We start from the raw sequence: 20,300 nt of genomic DNA, 5'->3' as shown, positions 1-20,300 counted from the left end.
CACTCAGTCTCCAGAAAACCTTCTCGAATTAATCCCATGAGACTGATCTTTCTTTAACCCTATATCCTCTCAACTTCTTGTACTCTTTTTACACTTTCTTATATATCCAAATATTATTAATATGTTGACATCTTTTTCACAAACAAATGCTATATCTCCTCACCTGTATTGATTACAGAAAGCAAAGACACATATTTTTCACTTGTTTGATCCTTCAAAGGGTAGAGTTATGTACAACCGTGGTCACCTATATAATAAATGTTGAGTGCTACCTAAGGAGAACAAACTAATGTTCATTCTCCAATTCTATTTTTCAGCCCATTAAATTATTTTCAGTTCTCTCCACCACACCTCCAAGTTTTTCATGTCTCTTTTAAATCACAATATCCCAAGAGAAAAAAAAGCTGAAAAAGTTCCCAAAGATAACAGTGAAGGTGAGAAAAGACATATGGATGAATTATCCTAGAGAAGGGAAGGTCGTGTAAACTCCAAATGGCTTCCCACAAGAGAATCAATACAGAACAAAAGGGAATCAACTTCAAATTCCTACCACTTAGGATTATTGGTAGAAACTGGCATGAATGAGCCGTGGAGTTTGAGCATCTGCCTTTAAGGAGATCTCGAAGAAAACAAGACTTTCCCATCTGTCTAGGGGAATTATAATCCTCTACAGAGGACTGTCAAGGGAGCAAATGAATTGGAAAACAGCTCTGAACCAAGACATACCAGAAAATAGATAGGTCAGAAGTTTCCACCAGCAGTTTCTCTACTGAGTCCAGCATTCGGGAGTGAAAGATAATGAGGTTCATCACCTTGGCTAAGTCAGGGTTCTCATGCAGGTGCAGTGGGGCCTTAGCCACACTAGTGTACGCCTGTGGTTGGAGTTGGGAAAGGGCAGAGAAAACAAGATGAGTGAAAGGACCTCCAGCCTTGGAACTGAAATTCGGCCTGGGTACGTCCTATCCAGTCGGCAGTTTTCGAGATTGACTCACTCCATAAAGCAGAACTTAAGAGATAAAAAGATAAGGGATTGTGGGGAAGGAAGAATCTGAGGATGGGAACCATTAACAGCAACAGACAATTACCTGTAGGCGGAACCAGTCCAGCCTCAATCCTGAGAATTCAAATTTCTCTCCGTTATCAACTGCAAGAAAAACAGAAGCAAGTTTTTTAAAGGACACAATAAAACAGCAGACTAATATCCAACTGCATGGAAGGGTAGGTCCTCTTCAAAGACATCTTGTCCCATTCTCTGGCTGAAAGGTCAATATTTCTAGAAAAAAGATGTTCACCCTCATATATGCCCTGCCTTCTCCACCTCCCCCCAAGTTACCTTGTTTGAGATTCAGAGAGGAGAGAGTGCTGACGAACGAGGACATGATGATGGATTCCTCCTCTGGACACACAGACAGGTTCTAAAAGAGGAGTGGGCATAGGTTTCCCAGGATAGAAACCGGGACCACAGGGTTCAGTCAATGTATGAAGGTAGAAGCATTGCTAAGTGCCAAAAACCAAGAGAAAAAGCCAAGCAAGAGATGGAGGAACCTTCCTGGGTTCTTTGGCATGTTAACACCAAGCTTCTCTTTATTTTTGTCTCCTATTTCTATGTAGTTTTACTTAGGGAGGAGGAAAAAAAAGGATGGCTGAGATTTTTTTTTTTAACAATGTAGAGGGGGAAATCGTATTTTTTGACACCCAATCTAGAAAGCACAAGATTCAGCCAGGTTAGCTCCAATAGGAAAATGAGCAGGGATTGCCTTGAAATTTCCGAAGTAAAATCAATTAAACATCATACCTGAATGATGTCACTAAGCACAAGAGCATCAAATCTTGCCAAGTACTGCAGGTGGTATTGCTGTATCACTTTGATGTGTCTTCGGACCAGAGCCCTAATCTCCTCCAACAAGAAAAGTAGTTCTGCAATGCTCCTATAAAGTTGAGGATGAGAACAGAGAGATGTATGAGACTAGAAATTTGAATTAAGACAAACACAGTGATAACAGGGCAGAAATTAAGACCTCCTGAGGTCATTTGATGTCTCCTTGTCCCTGGTTCATCCAAGGACAGGGTTCTTAGCCATATCTTAGCCAAGTACTAACGAGTCAGCATAGTCCTCAGGTGTCTTTGTCTTGGTGACATTTTCAGCATGGCGAACCAGCCAGGTGACCTCATCACGAATGAAGGACAGGGCCATGAAAGCAAAAAGAGCCTATGGAGAGGACAGGGACTATTAGAATTTTCAACTTTAAAAGTGGATTTCAAAGCACAGAGAAAACTTCCATGATAATATACATATGGATACAATTGTGTAGCCACACCAACAGTGTCCAATAATAAACATACACACCCACAAACAATCTCAACTACGTGACGCAAAATCAGACACGTACGTATGCTGACACTGGCTCACAGTCAGTACCCTCTCTCCCTATCAAATTAAATTTCAGAAATATTTACTGGGCATTTATGTGGTTTAAAGCAAAAAATCAAGCTGTCTCCAATTAGTTCACACTCAAACCGATCATAAGACGAGTACACAAATAGCTAGCTATAATATATGACATGCTATGATAGTGCCAAAAACAGAGATATGAAAAGCTTTGGGGTGCTCCAAGAATATTCAAGGGAATCAGCATATACACATACAAATAGATCACAAAAGACTCAGAAATGCAAAATCTTGTGAATGCCAAGTCACTCCCCACATAGAGTGTCTTATCACTGGTCATTGTCCCCCTCCCACCATTTCTTTCTCTTGCCTTGGGACCCAGTAGTCCTGGTTCATCAGTTAACACAGCCTCCAGCTCCTTCACTGCCATCCGCAAAAATTGCCGCCGTTGACAGTGAAACTGGCCACTGAGGAAGAAAAGGGAAACTAGAGAACATTGCCTCTCCCACCCTTAAAAATCCTCCACAGGCAGCACAGGAGCGAGATGCACTTAGGAAGTGATGTAAGGCAGGAGGAAGGTCCAACGCTAAAGTTAGACTTGATGAAAAAAAAAAATTAAAACCAAACACAAGAGTCTGTGGGGCAGCAGCAGGTTCTTCAGCTGAGGTGGTAAAGCTATACAGAAACTGGGGATGGCTTAGGTGAGAACAAATGTCAGGCGAGATTCCTATTCCATCCCCTTTCAGAAAGCACATTCCCCACCTTTACCTGTTTGCAATTACGTGTTCCTTGCTCTCCTTTATGTCTGCCACTCGCTTGCCATACCTGAGGATTGACACAAGCACAGCAGTGTTGGCCATACTACCAGTCAGGGGCTCTGCCCCACCTTCCCAGTCCTCAGAGTCCAACCTGCAGCCCGGGGGGAGAATGGGCAGCCCACACTGGCCGCGTCTTTCCAAAGATCATTCAGTTCTACCTCACTATTTTGCAGATAAGGCAAATAAGACCTAGAGAAGGGAAATGACTTGCCAAGGTCACATAGGGCTTTAATGGCAAAGCTGGGCTAGATTTCCTTCAAGTCAAGGTACTCTTCCAGGTTTGAGAGGGGTAAGAGGAGCAGTGCATAAGTATAACACAGGCCCTGTTGTCAGGTAAAAGTAGATACTCCAGCTCTACCTTGGGTCCCATTCCTGCACGCTTCCTTTTAGAATGTAACTATCTATTATCTCTTTGTCACTTTAATCTTTCCTTCTTCATTAGCTTATTCTCTTCTCCCAACAAACAAGTTCAAAGCCTCCCTTATTCTAAGAAGGCCCTAGTTTGACCATGACAATCCACAATTCTCCCACACCACCAAACTCCTCCAAAGAAACACCTATACTCTTTACTTCCTCACCTCTCACTGACCCTTGAATTCCACAATTCCACTAAGCAAACTGCTCTCTCCAAGGTCAATGTGAATTTTTGTATCACAAAATTAAATGGCCTTTTCATTGTTTTTGGTTTGTCTGCAATACTTGACTCTCCTGACCGTATCTCCTTTTTTCTACTAGTGACCCATGCTCAAAACCCCAGCATTACCTTAGACCCTGTGCTAAGTTCCCTATAGCTGTCTTCTCTTGTCCTGTGTCACTGTTACCACTTTAGTGGGACTTCATAACCTCTCATTTCCCTTCTCCAAACCACTCCTCTATTGGAATTAGCACAAAATCAAAGAAATCTGGAGTTGGAAAATATCTTAATTAAATCAGAATTCAAAGCCACAGCATTCCTATTGGATAATTATTTCAACCTCTGCATAGTACAATGGAAAGAGACAGGATTAGGAGTCAAAAAAATCTAGAATTATTTCCTAATTCTACCTCTTCTTAACTGAGTGATGCTGAAACTGAGCCTCAATTTTCTCATTTATAAAAAATATATTAATACTTGTACCTGAATTATGAAGATCGAATTAGATCATTTATGTCAAAGAACTCCCTAAACTATAAATCATACATGGTAGTTGCTGTTTTTAGAGATAGGGAACTGAACACACTTCAGACATCCCTTCCATTCCTGAGAAACAGTAATCATTAGCAAGTTTTTCCAAAGCCACCTCCTGTAACTTCTAATTATGATTCTTAGATTTATGCTTTCTTAACTCGGGCAATGTTTTTTTTAATCATACTACCCAGTTATTGAGAGTATAAAGAGTCGATATTCTCACAGACTGTTGATAATATAATCTGTTTGGAGGGCAATTTGGTAAGAGCTATTAAAATTTAAAATGTGCATACTCTTTACCCAACTTCTTAGAATTTACTCTATAGAAATAGTCACATAGATTCACAAATATATATGTCTAAGAATATTCATTACAGCATTGTTTGTGATGATTTTAAAAAGTGGAAACAGTTCAAATGTCCATCAATAGGGATTTGAGTAAACAAATTATGTATAACCACATAATGGAATATTATTCGACTGTTAAAAAGAATAAGTCTTTATGCACTGATATTCAAAGACAGCCAAAATATGGTAAGTGAAAACAAGCAAACTTTAGAATATAGAGTGTAGATCCATTGCTTTTTAAACATTACTTATATAAGGTTGAAAATAAATGTATACCTTTATATGTTTATATATACACACAAGTATCTGGAGGATGTTCATCAAACTATTCAAGGAGGTGAGATTATAGCCAACTTCCAATTTGTATTTTTTACATTTCTGGATGTTTTATTTGCAACCAGAAAAAGTAATATAGGTATTTTGACCCTTTCCTTAATCCCACACCTCCTTCTCATTATGGCTCTCTCTATTCTTGCCTTTACATCAAACTTCTTGAAAGAATTATTCATTAAATTACTTATCCTTCATTTTCTTCTAAACCCACTGCAACCCAGCTTTCAATCTCATCACTCAACTGAAGTTGTTCACAAGAAGGGCACTAGGACTTTACAGCCAAATCCAATGAATACTTTTCAATCCTCATTTTATTTGATCTCTCAACATCATCTGACATAAATAACCAGTTCTTTCTTCTTGGAATGCTTCTTCCCTTGGCTTCACTTTCCCCTTTTCTTCTCAATATCCCTCCCTGATTTCTCTGCCCATGCCTGGCCCTTAAATATCAATGTACGCAGAGGTTTGTTCCATCCTTTTCTCACTCCACATGTTCTCCTTGAGTAAATTCATCTACTTTCATAGCTTTGATTACCAGTTCACCAGTCTTCATCTGAATCCAGACATCATTCCTGAGTTCCAGGATCACAAAGTAAAAGTTCTAACACATATTCATCTTATCTTCACTGTCCTATACATACTTTAAACTCAACCTGTTCAAAACAGAATATACAAGCTTTCTCCCACAAACTTACTTTTAGTCACATATTCTCTTATCTTTTTTTTTTTTAAGATGAGGTCTCACTCTGTCACTCAAGCTAAAGAGCAGTGACTCTAATAGCTCACTGCAGCCCTGAACTCCTAGGCTCAAGCAATTCTCCCGTCTCAGCCTCCTGAGTAGCTAGGATTTCAGAAGCAAGCCACCACATCTGGCTGTTCTTTTGTCTTAAAGAATGCCAGATATCCACACCAGAAACCTTAACATCATCATGAATTCCTCCTAATTTACTTAATTAATCCATGTCTTTACTTTTTCCCATATACTTTTTCTTCTTGCAGCCAGAGTGATCTTTTCTAAAATGCAAATATGATTATGTCACTCCTCTGTTTGAAATCATTCAAAAGCTCCCTATCCTTTTTAGGACAGATTCAGACTCCATGGCAGAGCATACAAGGTCCCAACTTACCTCTCCAAATTCAACTCTTGACATCCCCACCTTCGTAACCCAGCTGCCCATGCACTGAACTCCATGAACTTCGTAGAACTTGCCATGCTCTCTCAATTCAAATATCCTGACAGTTTCTCTGCCTAGAATATCTTTCTCTGCCTTAAGCAACTCCCCTGACTTTCTACCCAACACAAACACACACACGCACACACACACACACACACATACACACACACTTCATCTGTTTAGCTCTTCAGGTCTATCTGTCTACAGGTTTTTCCAGATCCTGCAAGGCCACTTTAAGTGTCCATCTAAATGCTCCCACGGTACTCTGTGTTTACACATCGTAATCCCTTACTATATCACAAGTTTGTCTATTTTCCACCAGTTTGTAAATTCCTTGAGAGCAGAAACTGTCTTTTCTTATTTAACAAGCACACAGCACTTACAATGTACTAGGCATTTTTCTACAGGCTTTACAAATAATAACTCTTTTATTCTTCATGACATCCCTAGGAAGTAGATCATGGGGAAGGTACTACTATTATCCACACTTTATAGATGAAGAAACTGAGGCAATGGCAGGGAGAAGTAACTTGCCCAAGGTCACACAACTAGGAAGTGGTGGAGCTTGAATTCAAACCCAAGCAAACTGGTGTCAGAGTCCATGCTCTTAACCTCCATGTTATCTTATGAATTATTGTATCCCTAAAACCCAGTGACGCACCTAGCAAATAGTAGATATTCAATAATGATTTCCTCAATAGTTAGAATTAACCCTTACAACCCATACTCTGAAGCGCTAATGGAGGCTAAAAAAGGACATTGGGAGGGGCTAAAAATCCCCCAAGATCAGCTTGGCTCTCACGTTTCTCACCCTTTCAAACTGCTAAACAGGTCCTCGGTGACCTTGTGCACCTGTAGCACCTCCTCCCGGATAAGAGTGATGTACAGGGAGCCCTGCAGACACAGCTTCCACAGCTTCTGGTACTGGCTGTTGGAGTCGAGGCACCCGTGACACAGAAGAAACCCAACTGTGGATGGGTAAAACAGTACAGAGGCAGATTTCTAGAACTTGTTCTCCGGGTAACATGCTGCTGTATCCCTTCCCACCTACTGCCACCAAACTTACTTATAATCCAGCGTTCCATGACTTCCACAGACAGATATTCACAGGCCATCTGTGAGAAGAGAGACAGAGATGGTCAAACAGTTATTTATCTTAGTCTTCCCCTAAAGGAAAAAAGTCAAGCTAGAATCTAAGTAGCAAAATCAACTTCTATTTTGCCAGGCTGGATTAGGGCACTTTGATAAACCAATAGCTGGGAAACCTGCCAGTAATGAAGATGAGGCACTGAAAGTGAAGTGATAAAAAAAGAATATAGTTGGAAAAAGGAAAAGGAGCTTGGGCTGGAAGTTTAATATAACCTGTCTTCAACCGTTCGAATACTTTTTTTTTTTTTTTTTTTGAGACAGAGTCTCACTGTGTTGCCCGGGCTGGAGTGCCGTGGCGTCATCCTAACTCACAGCAACCTCAAACTCCTGGGCTCAAGCAATCCTCCTGCCTCAGCCTCCCAAGTAGCTGAGACTACAGGCATGTGCCACCATGTCTGGCTAATTTTTTCTATCTATTTTTAGTTGTCCAATTAATTTCTTTCTAATTTTAGTAGAGACACGGTCTCGTTCTTGCTCAGGCTGGTTTCGAACTCCTGAGCTCAAACAATCCGCCCGCCTCGGCCTCTCAGAGAGCTAGGATTACAGGCGTGAGCCACCGCGCCCGGCCCGGATACTTTTAATAACAATAAAATGAGGAGAACAAAACTAAAACGTTCTCCCTCCTTTGGATTCTTTTACCACTTAAAGTATATATCATTTGTTTGGCACTTATCACTAATCTGGTACCAGTTGTATTTTTATGACATGGCATATCTTCCCTAATAGACTATAAGTTCTTTGAAGGAAGGACTTTGGGCCCATAGTTGTCAAACAAAAACATTTATTAATTAATTGACTCCTAAGCTCAAATTCCTACTGGGCTTAATAGGTGCCTAATGACTCTATTTCATTCATTCATTCTCTGAATATTTACTAAATTTCTTCTATGAGCAGACACACACTAATCCTGGTCCAAACAAAAGCTCCAACCCAAACATGATTTTTTAAGCTACAAGAAGTGATCAATTTTTTTAATTGATTGATTGATTGCAACTCACTATGTTCCCCAGGCTGGTCTCAAATCCTGGACTCAAACGATCTCCCACCTCAGCCGCCCAAGTAGCTGGGATTACAGGCATGCACCACCACACCCAGCTAGAAGTGATCAATTTAGAGGCATATCCTAGAAGAGAGCTAAAGCATTCTTAGGGTTGATATTTCCTGAAAGAAGCACCCTCAACAGAGATGGCCTTGGTGAAGAGAATGCCTCCACTAATGAAAGGAAAAGGGAACTCACCGTATCTGAATTGGCAGGGTTAATCATGGCTGGGGGGGTGCTGATGAGACTTAGAAGCTGGGCACTGCGCCACTGCTCAGCCCCCTGGTTCCTTCGGACAAAGAGGAAATACAAAGAGAGGAGGGCTCCGCTCACAGCCTGCAGGGGAAAAGCAAATGAAACCTTAATGTCCACAAGGAGGACAATGTACTTCTGCCTGAGGAATTCTCCACTCTCCCGAGGAACTTGCCTTTGTGTGAGGCCCAAACTCTTCTGTCAGCTTTTTCAGAGGGTGGTCATACTCCAAGACCATCTGACCCAAACGAGCAAAACTGGGGTCACTAGAAGAAAGCAAGCAGAAGAAAAAGAAGTTACAATCCTCCCTTAACTGTGACATAAATTCTTATGTTTAGATATAGGACAAAGATGTGTGCATAGACTGGCATTCCCCACCATCTCCAAAGATATGCTTACTAAACTAGGAATTACATGTACAGAGACCCCACTCCAGGCTCAGGTGTACTAAACTGTGGCTAGACAGAACAATACAATTTTGAATAGGTCCATGAAAGTTTTTTCCTTATAAGCACCCAAAATTGGGTTGGACACATGATAGGTACTCAATAAAGTTGCGTCAATTAGTTGGAAATCAAGTAATAAGCCTGGACCCAAATCTGTATACAACCCAAAAGGACACATAAATATTCAAAGCTAACAGATAAAGCATGTGCCTAAGTATCAACGTAGACACATGGGAACACACATCATGCATAGAACGATAGGCCACAACCCACTCTGATCCCTCTGATCTTTGTTTTTTTCAGCCCTTAAATACTTATATTTGTACTAATGGAGGAGGACATAACTGCAGCTAATCCAAAATCCATTTGTATTTGGCTTCAAATGTATTATCATACATTACTTACTTCTAATGGCTTTATCTTACTAATATTATCCCTACCCATACTAAAAGGAATTTTCTTTGCCTTTTGTAATAACCTGAAAAGCAGAGTAGAAGCCAGTCCAGGATTAAAATTGATCAGAAATAGTGCAAACTGGATAATCCACTAGCAGATATTCAAGAGTTAACTGCAGTTGTCCTTCAGCATATGCAGGGGATTGGTTCCAGGACCCCCGTGTATACCAAAATCCATGCATACTCAAGTCCCACCATCAGCCCTGAGGAACCCAGATATACGAAAAGTAGGCCCTCTGTATACTCAGGTTCGACATACTATGAACACTGTATTTTTGCTCCATGTTTGGTTGAAAAACTTCTGCATACAAGTGGACCTGCACAGTTCAAACCAGTGTTGTTCAAGGGTCAACTGTATATGTAAAAGTGTACCTTGTTTTGCCTAGGTTATCATGTAGATTATAGGTTCTTATATGAGAACTCATGGCATCTATCCTTTGTATCCATCCCCTACCTCGTAGAACCATCTATGAGACTGTCCATATAGTATCCTCCCTTAACTCACCCATGACCATGCACCATCTCATGGGCACAGTTGTACATGCCAATGAGTATCCGTCGATCCTCAATCCGTGACAGAAGTAAAATAACTGAGGTGTAAGTCACAATCAAGTCCAAGTAACTCCGAGTGAAGTCAAAGTTGAGATTCTGCAAAGAAAATGCAAAGGAACTCAAGAACAGCATGGCCAATTAATTTGGATCTCCCTATTTCTCCAACTACTCCAGACAGTGCTAAATGATTCTGAATGGGTCTATTTAGAAGTAGGAACTGACAGGCCAAGTGTGGTGGTTTGCATCTATAATCCCAGCAATTTGGGAGGCCAAGGCAGGAGGATCTCTTGAGGCCAGGCGTTCAAGACCAGCCTGGGCAACAGAGTGAGACCCCATCCCCACCAAAAATAAATAAATAAATAAGCCAGGTGTCATGGTTCACACCTCTAGTCCTCACTACTTGGGAGGCTGAAGCAGGAGGATTGCTTGAGCCCAGAAGTTCAAGGTTGCAGTGAGCTATGATTGAACCACTGCACTCCAGCACGGGCCACAGAGCAAGACCCCATCTCAAAAAAAAAAAAAAAAAGAAAGGAAGAAATAGAAACTAACAGAAAAATCCAAAAGAAGAAAGTTGGAACAAAAGTCAGAGGCTCTAAAAATGGGCTCAAGATGCAAAGACACCAGGAAATAAGGTAGCATTTGGGAGCTGGAAGAAGTGGAGTAAGATTTTTGCGTAAATTTTATATTAATTAAATCACATTGCTGATCTGTTTAACATGTAAATATGTTTTATCTTTAGTACTTTTTACAAAACAATTATAATCCTGAGATGGAACAAATGAAATAGCCATTCTTCCAGTCCCATCCCACCCCACACTGTCCCACCTTGGCCTTTTCTTTGACTCTATGATAGAAGAGAATTGCAAAGGATCTTACGATATCGAAATGGCACTGGCAGGCATCAATGGTGTTGAGAAGTTCATAAACATGATCCTGGGGGTGGAATTGAAGATGTGAATGAATAAAGAATAAAGAGAAGGTGACATGTACTACTAGAATTTGAGATTCTAGAAAGCCATCAAATAACAGAAGAAAGGCATTGTTGAAAAGAGGAAGTTCCTCCTCAGTAAGCCATCAGTAAGGCTACACTGCCAAATGCCTATGTTTCTGTAGGCACAAGTCTCTACCATATTATACACACCGTCCTTGATCTTACCATCCCTGTGTCTCATTCCTCCACATAAAAAAGTTTACAAAACACAGATCACCTAATAGGCGATTTCAAAAGTGCCAAAAAGCAAACCCATTTTTGACAAACGCCAAAATAAATCTGTTCTTGGATTCCATCTCCTGTTCTCGGGAGTACATCATTAACAAATGGGAATACTAGCCAACTTGCCATGCGTTTCTATCTACTGACCACTCACTATATGTTAAGTACTTAGTAGGTAACTTGCATGTACTTCATTTAACTCTCATTCTTTTGTGATAGGAATTCTTTTTCTTTTCACATGTAATTTTACCTAAATAAATGTGCAGTTTTATTGTGGGCACTTCCTTCCCCGCCCCCCCCACCCCTCCCACCCCCATCCACATCAGCACCCACCCTCCATCCTGCCCAACACCCAGGTAAACCAGTAACAACCTAATATGTCTTTTCTTATTTTTCTCCCTATTTATATAATTCTGTTAGATAGAAAAGAAAAAAAAGAAAGAGAGACAGGTTTTTTTGGTCATCACTTGTGTTACAAAATTAAGATAATATTACACCCTTCTTGTCATTTGCTTTTCTCATTCAACCTTGCTTGCTAAAGTCCTCAAAGTCATCTGGTAGAGCACTAATGCATTCTTTTTGACAGTTGCATAATAGCTTATGGTATACCACAATTCATTCAGACTTTCTCCCACCGATTCATTTTGTTCCCAGTTCCTGGCCTTTTTGCACATTGCTACTTGTGTTTCTATAAGAGTAAAATTGCTGGATCAAAGAGTATATTTTGTATATTTTTATTTTTAAAATATGTTGTCAAAAGATTCGAAAAGGCACTTCACAAAAAAAATATACAAATGGAAAATAAGCACATGAAAAGATTCTCAATGATGTTAGTCAGCAGGGAAATGCAAATTAAAACTACAATAAGGGGCCGGCGCGATGGCTCACGCCTGTAATCCTAGCACTCTTGGAGGCCGAGGCGGGCAGATTGTTTGAGCTCAGGAGTTCGAAAGCAGCCTGAGCAAGAGCGAGACCCCGTCTCTACTAAAAATAGAAAGAAATTAATTGGACAGCTAAAAATACATAGAAAAAATTAGCCAGGCATGGTGGCGCATGCCTGTAGTCCCAGCTACTCGGGAGGCTGAGGCAGAAGGATCGCTTGAGCCCAGGAGTTTGAGGTTGCTGTGAGCTAGGCTGACGCCACGGCACTCACTCTAGCCCAGGCAACAAAAGCAAGACTCTGTTTCAAAAAAAAAAAAAAAAAGGGAACTGAATCACTGATACGTGTAACGATATAAATAAATCTCAAAAACATCATGCTGAGGGAAAGAAGCCAGAGACAAAAGAATACATGCTGTATAGATTCCATTTACCGGAACCTTTAGAAAAGAAAAATCTACTCTAGAAAGCAGATCAGTGGTTGCCTGAGGCTAGGAGTGAAGGGTAGGGATTGACTGAAGGGGAAAAAAGACACAGGGAATTTTTGGAGTGATGGAAATTTCCTATGCTTGGATTGTGGTGGTGTCTACACAGGCATACACATTTGTCAAAACATGTTAAAATGTGTAGGAAAAATTTTTCCAATTTATCTTCCCAAAAAGGCTGTGTCTAAATTAACAGATGGGGAAACCAAGGCTACGAGCAGTTAAGAAACTTGCCCAACATGCCCCTAACCCTCGCTTGGGTGCGGCAAAGACATAAAATGTAACCATAATGTTTGTACCCTCATAATACCCTGAAATAAAAAAAAAATACAATACTAATAATAACTCAGTAAACCTTATTTTTAAGAAAGAATAGAAAGTAGTTATGTTTATTTTAGTTTTGTATGGATACAAATTTTTAACTTGTACATTGATGTAAATTTCTAATGAAGTAATAAAATGTACTATTAATGATATATAATTTTTCTGTAGAAAATAATCTTGAGGAGAAATTTGGTAACTTTGTATAATTAATGGTATTTACCTAAAGTCTTTTTCTTTGTAAAATGAAAATGAATAATAAGTTGTAACCTACTGCCATGTATTTGTGTTTATTTTTTATAAGTACACCCACTGGAAATGTAACCACTGAAAAATGACTGGAATTCTGTACAACTTTATTATATAGTCCAAAATCAGTCCATTCATCCAGAATGAACATTGTTTAACTTGAAAGATGTCAATTATCATTAGCTGATACCATGTGGTAATTGTTGAAATGCTTAATGATTGTATCATCTCAGAAATGACTATGTTGAACATATAAAAGCAAGCTTCCTTAGCCGGGCATGGTGGCCCATGCCTGTAGTTCCAGCTACTCGGGAGGCTGAGGCAGAAGGATCGCTTGAGCCCAGGAGTTTGAGGTTGCTGTGAGCTAGGCTGACGCCACGGCACTCTAGCCCGGGCAACACAGACTCTGTCTCAAAAAAAAAAAAAAAAAAAAAAAGCAAGCTTCCACTAAAGTTTCTAAGGAAGATTAAAAAAAGAGAGAGAAGAAAAGAAACTTGCCCAAGATCACAGAGCTAGTCAGCAGTGGTACCAGAATTTGAACCCAGAGTCATATCTTCCCTTTATGCTACCTGACCTCTAGACCTCTGTCTAGCTCTATGTTGCCTCATTTGCTAGTAACGCCCTTCTATAACTCTAGCCTGCGGGATATAGCTAAAGTTCACTTTCAGCCACTCACACAACCAATGTCACCATATAGGTCTTATCCTCTAAGAACAAGAGTCAGAAGTGGACAGAAGGGAACAGAATTAACATTTGTTGGCCTATTACTTAACTGTTAATATATGCTGAACGCTGAGCTAGATGTTTTCCATGCATTATCTCATTTAATTCTCACAAAGATTCCATACAGTAAATTTTATTTCTCCGTTTTATAGATAAAGAAATTGGGATTCAAACAGTTCTTTGTCTGAAGCTGTACAGCTTATAAGTGGTAAAGCTGAGATGTGAAACCAAGTTTGTCTAATTCAGTGCCTAGCTGCCTTACAACGGACCCTACTTCAAGGTCCTTACTTCCCTTCCTGCCCTAAGCAAGCTGTACCAAACACCTTAGGCTCAGGACTTTACAACTGCGGCAACCAGCAGATGCTCTAAAATCCCCCGTGGACTCCAACTTTTTCCAGTAAGAGGCTTTTTTATATGCTTCCAGCATTCTTTCCACTGCCTCTACCAGTGCCTGTGCTCCTCCCAGCCACTACTCTCGATGCCAAGATTAATACCTTTGGCATTCCCTCAGATCTTACAGTCCTTCACGTTCCCACTTCTCTCTTCCTTGAGTGATCTAATGAATGTCCTGGATTAGCCTCCCTGGGGTAGGCACAGAGCACCTAAGGCAGGGCCTGTACTCTTGTACCACCTGAAAAAATATTATAATACCAGCCCTTGGATTGTTCAGAGGGCTAAAATTTGTATTATTTCTTAAATACATATATAATACATGTTTATTATAGAAAAATTAGAAAATACAGATAAGTTTAACTTTAATTAGTTTTTGAAACCACTAATAATCCCATCTCCAGGGATCAGGGGGATGAGGGGTAAGCCTACAACTAAAGGACACGGGGAGCATTATAGAGGGGAAGGGCATGCCTCTAACCCTCACTTGGGTGAGGCAAAGACATAAAATGTAACCATAATGTTTGTACCCTCATAACACCCTGAAATAAAAAATAAAATAAAACTGGATAACAAAAGTAGAAATCTTAAAAAATTAATTAATTATTAAAAATCCCACCAATCAGAAATTCTAATCTTCTTTAAATGCACATTTAGCTATGTAAATATCCATTTTACGGGCATCTTATATCTTAAACTGTATTGTAATTTGCTTTTACATTAAACATATATGAAAAACATTTTTCCATGCCAATTAATATAAATAATGTGTTATCATCTTTAACAGCTGCAGAATATTCATGTATGCACATGTATTCTGAACTGTCAACCAAACATCTATTTATTGGATATATCATCATCAAGTTGTAACTGTCATAAATAATGCAACACAATACATTCTTACACATATCTTTGTACTTCTATCTGATTGTTTCCTTAAGACAAATTTTTAGAAATAGAATTACTACATTAATTTTTAAGACTTCAGAAACACGTCATCAATTTGTTTTTCAAAAACATTGTATTAAATAATTTTTAATTTTTATTTTTACAAAAATAGTATGTGCTCATTGTTTTAAATTTAAATAAAATATCACCATGTAGTACTGCTACTAAAAGCTGTTAACAATAAGACAAATCCAAATTGAACAATATTCTAAAAAACAACTAGCCTAGACTCTTCAAAAGGTCAGTGCTGTGAAAGATAAAGGCTGGGAATTATTATTAATTAGATTAAAGACTAAGGAGACATAAGTAAATCCAATGTGTGATTCTTGAGACAACTGGAGAACTATGAATATAAGTTATGTGTTACCCAATAATATTATAGCAATGTTATATTTCCTGAGTATTATAACTGTATTAGGGTGAGTAAGAAAATATTCTTGTTCTTAGCAGATGTACACTTAAATATTTGGGGAAGGAAATGTCATGATGTCTGCAACTAACTCAAATGGTTCAGAAAAAAAACAGGGATAAGTAAATGTGGCAAAATACTGACAATTAGGGGATCCAAGAGAATTGTAAAATGATATTCATTGTACTACTCTTGGAATTTTTCAGTAGGTTTGTAATAAAATATCAGGGAAAAGTACTTGAAATTTTTAAAATCTAAATAATGCAAAGACTTATAGGTTATACAAGTTGACCATCCCCAATCCAAAAATTCAAAATCCAAAATCTGAAACTTTTTTTTTTTTTTTTTGAGACGGAGTCTCACTGTGTTGCCTGGGCTAGAGTGCCATGGTGTCAGCCTAGCTCACAGCAACCTCAAACTTCTGGGCTCAAGCGATCCTCCTGCCTCAGCCTCCCGAGTAGCTGGGACTACAGGCATGCGCCACCATGCCTGGCTAATTTTTTCTATCTATTTTTAGTTGTCCAATTAATTTCTTTCTAATTTTAGTAGAAACGGGGTCTCGCTCTTGCTCAGGCTGGTCTCGAACTCCTGAGCTCAAACAATCCACCCGTCTCGGCCTCCCAGAGAGCTAGGATTACAGGCGTGAGCCACCGCACCCGGCCTAAAAATCTGAAACTTTTTGAGTGCCAATCTGACACTCAAAGGATGTGCTCATTGGAGCATTTCAGATTTAGAATTTTCGAATGAGGGATATACAGCCATATAATGCAAATATTACAAAATCCAAAAACATGCGAAATACAAAATACTTCTGGTCCCAAGCATTTTGGATAAGTAATATTCAACCTGTATGGAGAACTCCTAAAACTCAACAAGAAAAAGCAACCCAATTTCAAGATAGGCAAAGGATGTGAAACAGACATTTCTACAAAGAAGACAGACAAGTGGCCAAGAAGACAGACAAATGGCCAATAAGCGTATGAGAAAAAATGTTCAACATCATTAATCATTAGCAAAATGCAAATCAAAACTACAACGAGATAACACTTCACACCCAGTAGGATGGCTACTATCAAAAAAAACAGAAAATAACAATTGTTGGTGAGGATGTGGAGGAAGTATAGCCCCTGGGCACTGTTGGTGGGAATGTAAAATGGTACAGTATGGAAAACAGTATGGCAGTTCCTCAAAAAGTTAAAAATAGAATTATACAATCCAGCAATTCCACTTCTGGGTATACACCCAAAAGAACTGAAAATAGGGTCTCAAAAAGATATTTGTATACTCATGTTCATAGTAGCATCATTCCCAATAGTTAAAATGTGAAAGCAACCCAAGTGTCCATCAATACATGAATGGATAAGCAAAATGTAGTATATCCATACAATGAAATATTATTCAGCCTTAAAAAGGAAAGAAATTCTGCAATATGATACAACATGGATGAACCTTGAAAATATTATGCTAAGTGAAATACGCTAGTCATAAAAATACAAATACTTATTATTCTACTTACATGAGGTACTTAGAGTAGTCAAAATCATAGAAACAGAAAGTAGAATGGTGTTTGCCAGGGGCTGAAGGGAGTGGTAAACGGGAGTTATTGTTTAGAGGGTAGAGAGTTTCAGTTTCACAAGATGAAAAGATAGTTGCACATTATGAATTTATTTAGTATCACTGAACTGTACACTTAAAAGTGGTTAAGATAGGTTTTATTTTATTTATTTGTGTATTTTAGCACAATTTTTTAAATTGGGGGAAAAAAGTATAGCTTAGTAAATTGAAGCCAACCATAATCCATCTCCAAAGATAGTTATTTTTAACAGTTTAATGTACAATACTCCAAGTATTTCTTACATATATGCTAACACTATGCATATACAAGCTTATATATCTTTTAAAATAAAAGTATGATGTGCCACATGCTATTCTGCAATTTGCTTTCATTTAACAATACAACTTAGATATCTTTCCATATCATTACATCTCATTTTTTCAAGAATTTGTATTAAGCAACACATATGAACATTTACTAAAGAAGGAATAGCCTCTGAAAGACCATGCCTACATTAGGGACCTAGGATAGGGAGAGCTCACCCGAAATTCCATGACATCCACAAATGACTGGTAGTAGTTAGTGAGGAATCTAATTATTTCAGTTTTTTCACGATGTACTGGTCCTAAATGTTGCTGAAAGAAACACAAGACAAAATGAAAAATGCAAAATAGAAGACAATTGATCAAAGTAACTCAAAAACAACAGAGGTTATAACTAAAATATTCTTAAAGAGGGTTGAAATACACTGACAGAAGAAGATGGAAACTCTCCGATGCTCTGCAAGTCTTTAAACAAAGGAGATTCTCTATCTAGGCCAGATGGTTGCGTGAGAGGATATTTCAAAGACCCTTTCAGCCGAAGAGGTTTACTATTTATATCAAAGTCAAAAGAAGCAGAATGAGAAGATGCTATAGGTAAGATGGATGAGAAATTGAGGGCTAATACTTAATAAGGAAGAAGTGATATCCCACTAGATGCAAAATTCTAAGACAAGTAGCAAGAAAACACTGAGTGTGAAACAGGAACAACAATAAAATACATGCACCCTATCGGGTTGAGAGAGCTGACTGACTTCCTGTACAAAAAATGTGTTCTCCTGAATCTTGCAATGGAGAAATGGGCAACGCTTTGCTCCAGTTTACCCTGGAAGAATCCCATCTTATCTCAAAATTCTCAAGACCTAAAGCTCTACAACAACCTGAAGCCCTGTGGTTGCTCCATCCCCTGCCAAGTTTGAAGAGAGGCAGTCAAAAGAAAAGAATCCCAGCCATCCCAGTAGAGAGTTATTTCAGAGACAGGCAAGGAGGAGGACAGAGTTCTCACCGTGCTGTTTCGGACATCTATGTTGGGAAATTTCTTGTTGATGTACTTCAAAGATGACTCCATGGACTTTTCCAGTAAGAAAGGTGGCTTGGATTTGGGGTCTGCACAAGTCTGCACGGAAAAATCACACATATTTCAACCGTTCCTCCTGCCCCTCAGAAACATACCTCTTCCCTGCATCATTCAACCTCAAAGCTCTCTTAGGAAAAGGCAATCTGGGAATTAGTTATACAAAAGCATGAGAGTAGGTTGGGAATAAATTCCAAGACACTGAGCCAACTATCAAGGAGCTAAATACAACCTGAGCATTTTGTCTCACTGGGTAAAGCTTGATGTCTGCTTGGCCCCAGCACAAAGAGGAAGCTGTTTCCCCGCCCCTCAACTGCAGCCAGAAGGAGTGAGAAAAGCAACTGCTCAGGAGTTAGACTTTGTGCAAGACTCAGTGTCACAATTTGGTCCATTACATAAGTATCTTATCCCAAAGGGCATTTGTAGGAGTCATGGAGACAGAGAAACCATGTTTTTGGTGATTTATTTTAAAGTTCCTTCCCCCAAGTCCCCTACCTTCTCTTCCAGGAAAACACCGTCTTTACCTCTTTACTTCCTATGGCTTGCCAGCCCCTAGCCCACCTCTCGCCATGAGCTTCTCCCGATTGCACAGCTCCTCTTCTGAACACGCAGATACACACAGTCACAGCATAAATTGCCCCAGACTAAGTCCCTCAGAAGACAACTACCCTTTTTTATCTAAATATCTATCTTTCTTTTTTCCTTTTAGAGAAATACTTCTCTAAAGTGGAAAAGTTTTTGCCAGAGACCCAGCTTCAGATCTCGTCAGAGTATGGGAGATCAGCAATAAATAATAAAACCCAGAATTCTAGACACCAGAGCTTTATCCAAATCACTCAGAACACAATTATTCCCCCAACACTCCTATCCCTGCCCCCAGCCCCAGCAGAAAGCAGATGCTCTCATCGGGGTGAGACTCATACCTAGAAAGGGGAAGCCCTGGAAAGGAGCTCCTCTACTGCCTTCCGGAACCGGCTGGCCTATATAATCGCAGTGACTGACAAGGCCTGTTAAAGCAGTGGAAAAGAGGATGGGGTCTAACTGCTGGACCTATCCGTCTCAGGGTTCCCTGCCCACCTCAGGGCTCCCTGCCCTACTGTTGCGAGAATAATTAGTACTGGTTCTCGTTGCTCATGCTTACCTTCTTGATGTTATACATCCGGATGAGAACCCCCTGACCCCGATCATTCAGGATAGTGAGCTTCTCTGCAAATTTATGCTGATAAGCAGATGTCAAAGACATGATGGCCACTGAGAGAGAGGAGCATCCAGACAGCAATGCCTGATCTCCCTAAACACTTTCAGCTTGGGTGGTGACACCCTCTGGGTGGAGGGACTCAGCCTGGTTGGTGCACTGGTCTTCCGTTGCCTCTGTCATTGGCTTATGGGTGAAATCAGTCATTATGGTTCACAAGCCCTCAGAGCCTTCTTGCGCTTCCTCTTGCACACTCAGCAGGGGAGACTTCCTCTTTCTGGCTGTACAGCACTTCTAGTTTGGCTGTGACGTGGGTGGAGGCTGGGGAGAGGGATAGGCTTTCAAGACTCTTCACAGACTGGCACTAACCGTTTTGGTCTCATGCCTCCACAAGTGTCCTATACAAAGCTCTAT

The 20,300-nt window shown here is 39.7% G+C and overlaps 1 protein-coding gene across 2 annotated transcripts in view; it reads right to left on the bottom strand.

The window, feature by feature from the left end:
* The window catches only part of NCKAP1L (NCK-associated protein 1-like), a 43,031-nt gene extending 23,015 nt beyond the window's left edge, over positions 1–20,016 (bottom strand). For both annotated transcript variants that reach the window (XM_012653861.1, XM_012653869.1), the window contains exons 1-16: positions 19,833–20,016; positions 18,623–18,733; positions 17,839–17,931; positions 11,001–11,057; positions 10,078–10,220; positions 8,847–8,937; positions 8,618–8,755; positions 7,298–7,346; positions 7,043–7,199; positions 3,158–3,214; positions 2,760–2,856; positions 2,100–2,209; positions 1,796–1,928; positions 1,334–1,415; positions 1,086–1,144; positions 727–872 (exon numbers count right to left, since the gene is read on the bottom strand). In XM_012653861.1, coding sequence (XP_012509315.1) covers positions 727–872; positions 1,086–1,144; positions 1,334–1,415; positions 1,796–1,928; positions 2,100–2,209; positions 2,760–2,856; positions 3,158–3,214; positions 7,043–7,199; positions 7,298–7,346; positions 8,618–8,755; positions 8,847–8,937; positions 10,078–10,220; positions 11,001–11,057; positions 17,839–17,931; positions 18,623–18,733; positions 19,833–19,934 — 1,625 coding nt within the window. In that variant the 5' untranslated portion in view covers positions 19,935–20,016. The remainder of the gene's footprint in view (positions 1–726; positions 873–1,085; positions 1,145–1,333; positions 1,416–1,795; positions 1,929–2,099; positions 2,210–2,759; positions 2,857–3,157; positions 3,215–7,042; positions 7,200–7,297; positions 7,347–8,617; positions 8,756–8,846; positions 8,938–10,077; positions 10,221–11,000; positions 11,058–17,838; positions 17,932–18,622; positions 18,734–19,832) is intronic.
* Between the last annotated feature and the right edge of the window lie 284 nt (positions 20,017–20,300).

This window comes from Propithecus coquereli, unplaced genomic scaffold (assembly GCF_000956105.1).
Source record: "Propithecus coquereli isolate 6110/MARCELLA unplaced genomic scaffold, Pcoq_1.0 Scaffold111, whole genome shotgun sequence".
NCBI classification, from domain to species: Eukaryota; Metazoa; Chordata; class Mammalia; order Primates; family Indriidae; genus Propithecus; species Propithecus coquereli.
Note: the sequence above shows the minus strand (reverse complement) of the source record. Positions and strands in the feature narration are given on the sequence as shown.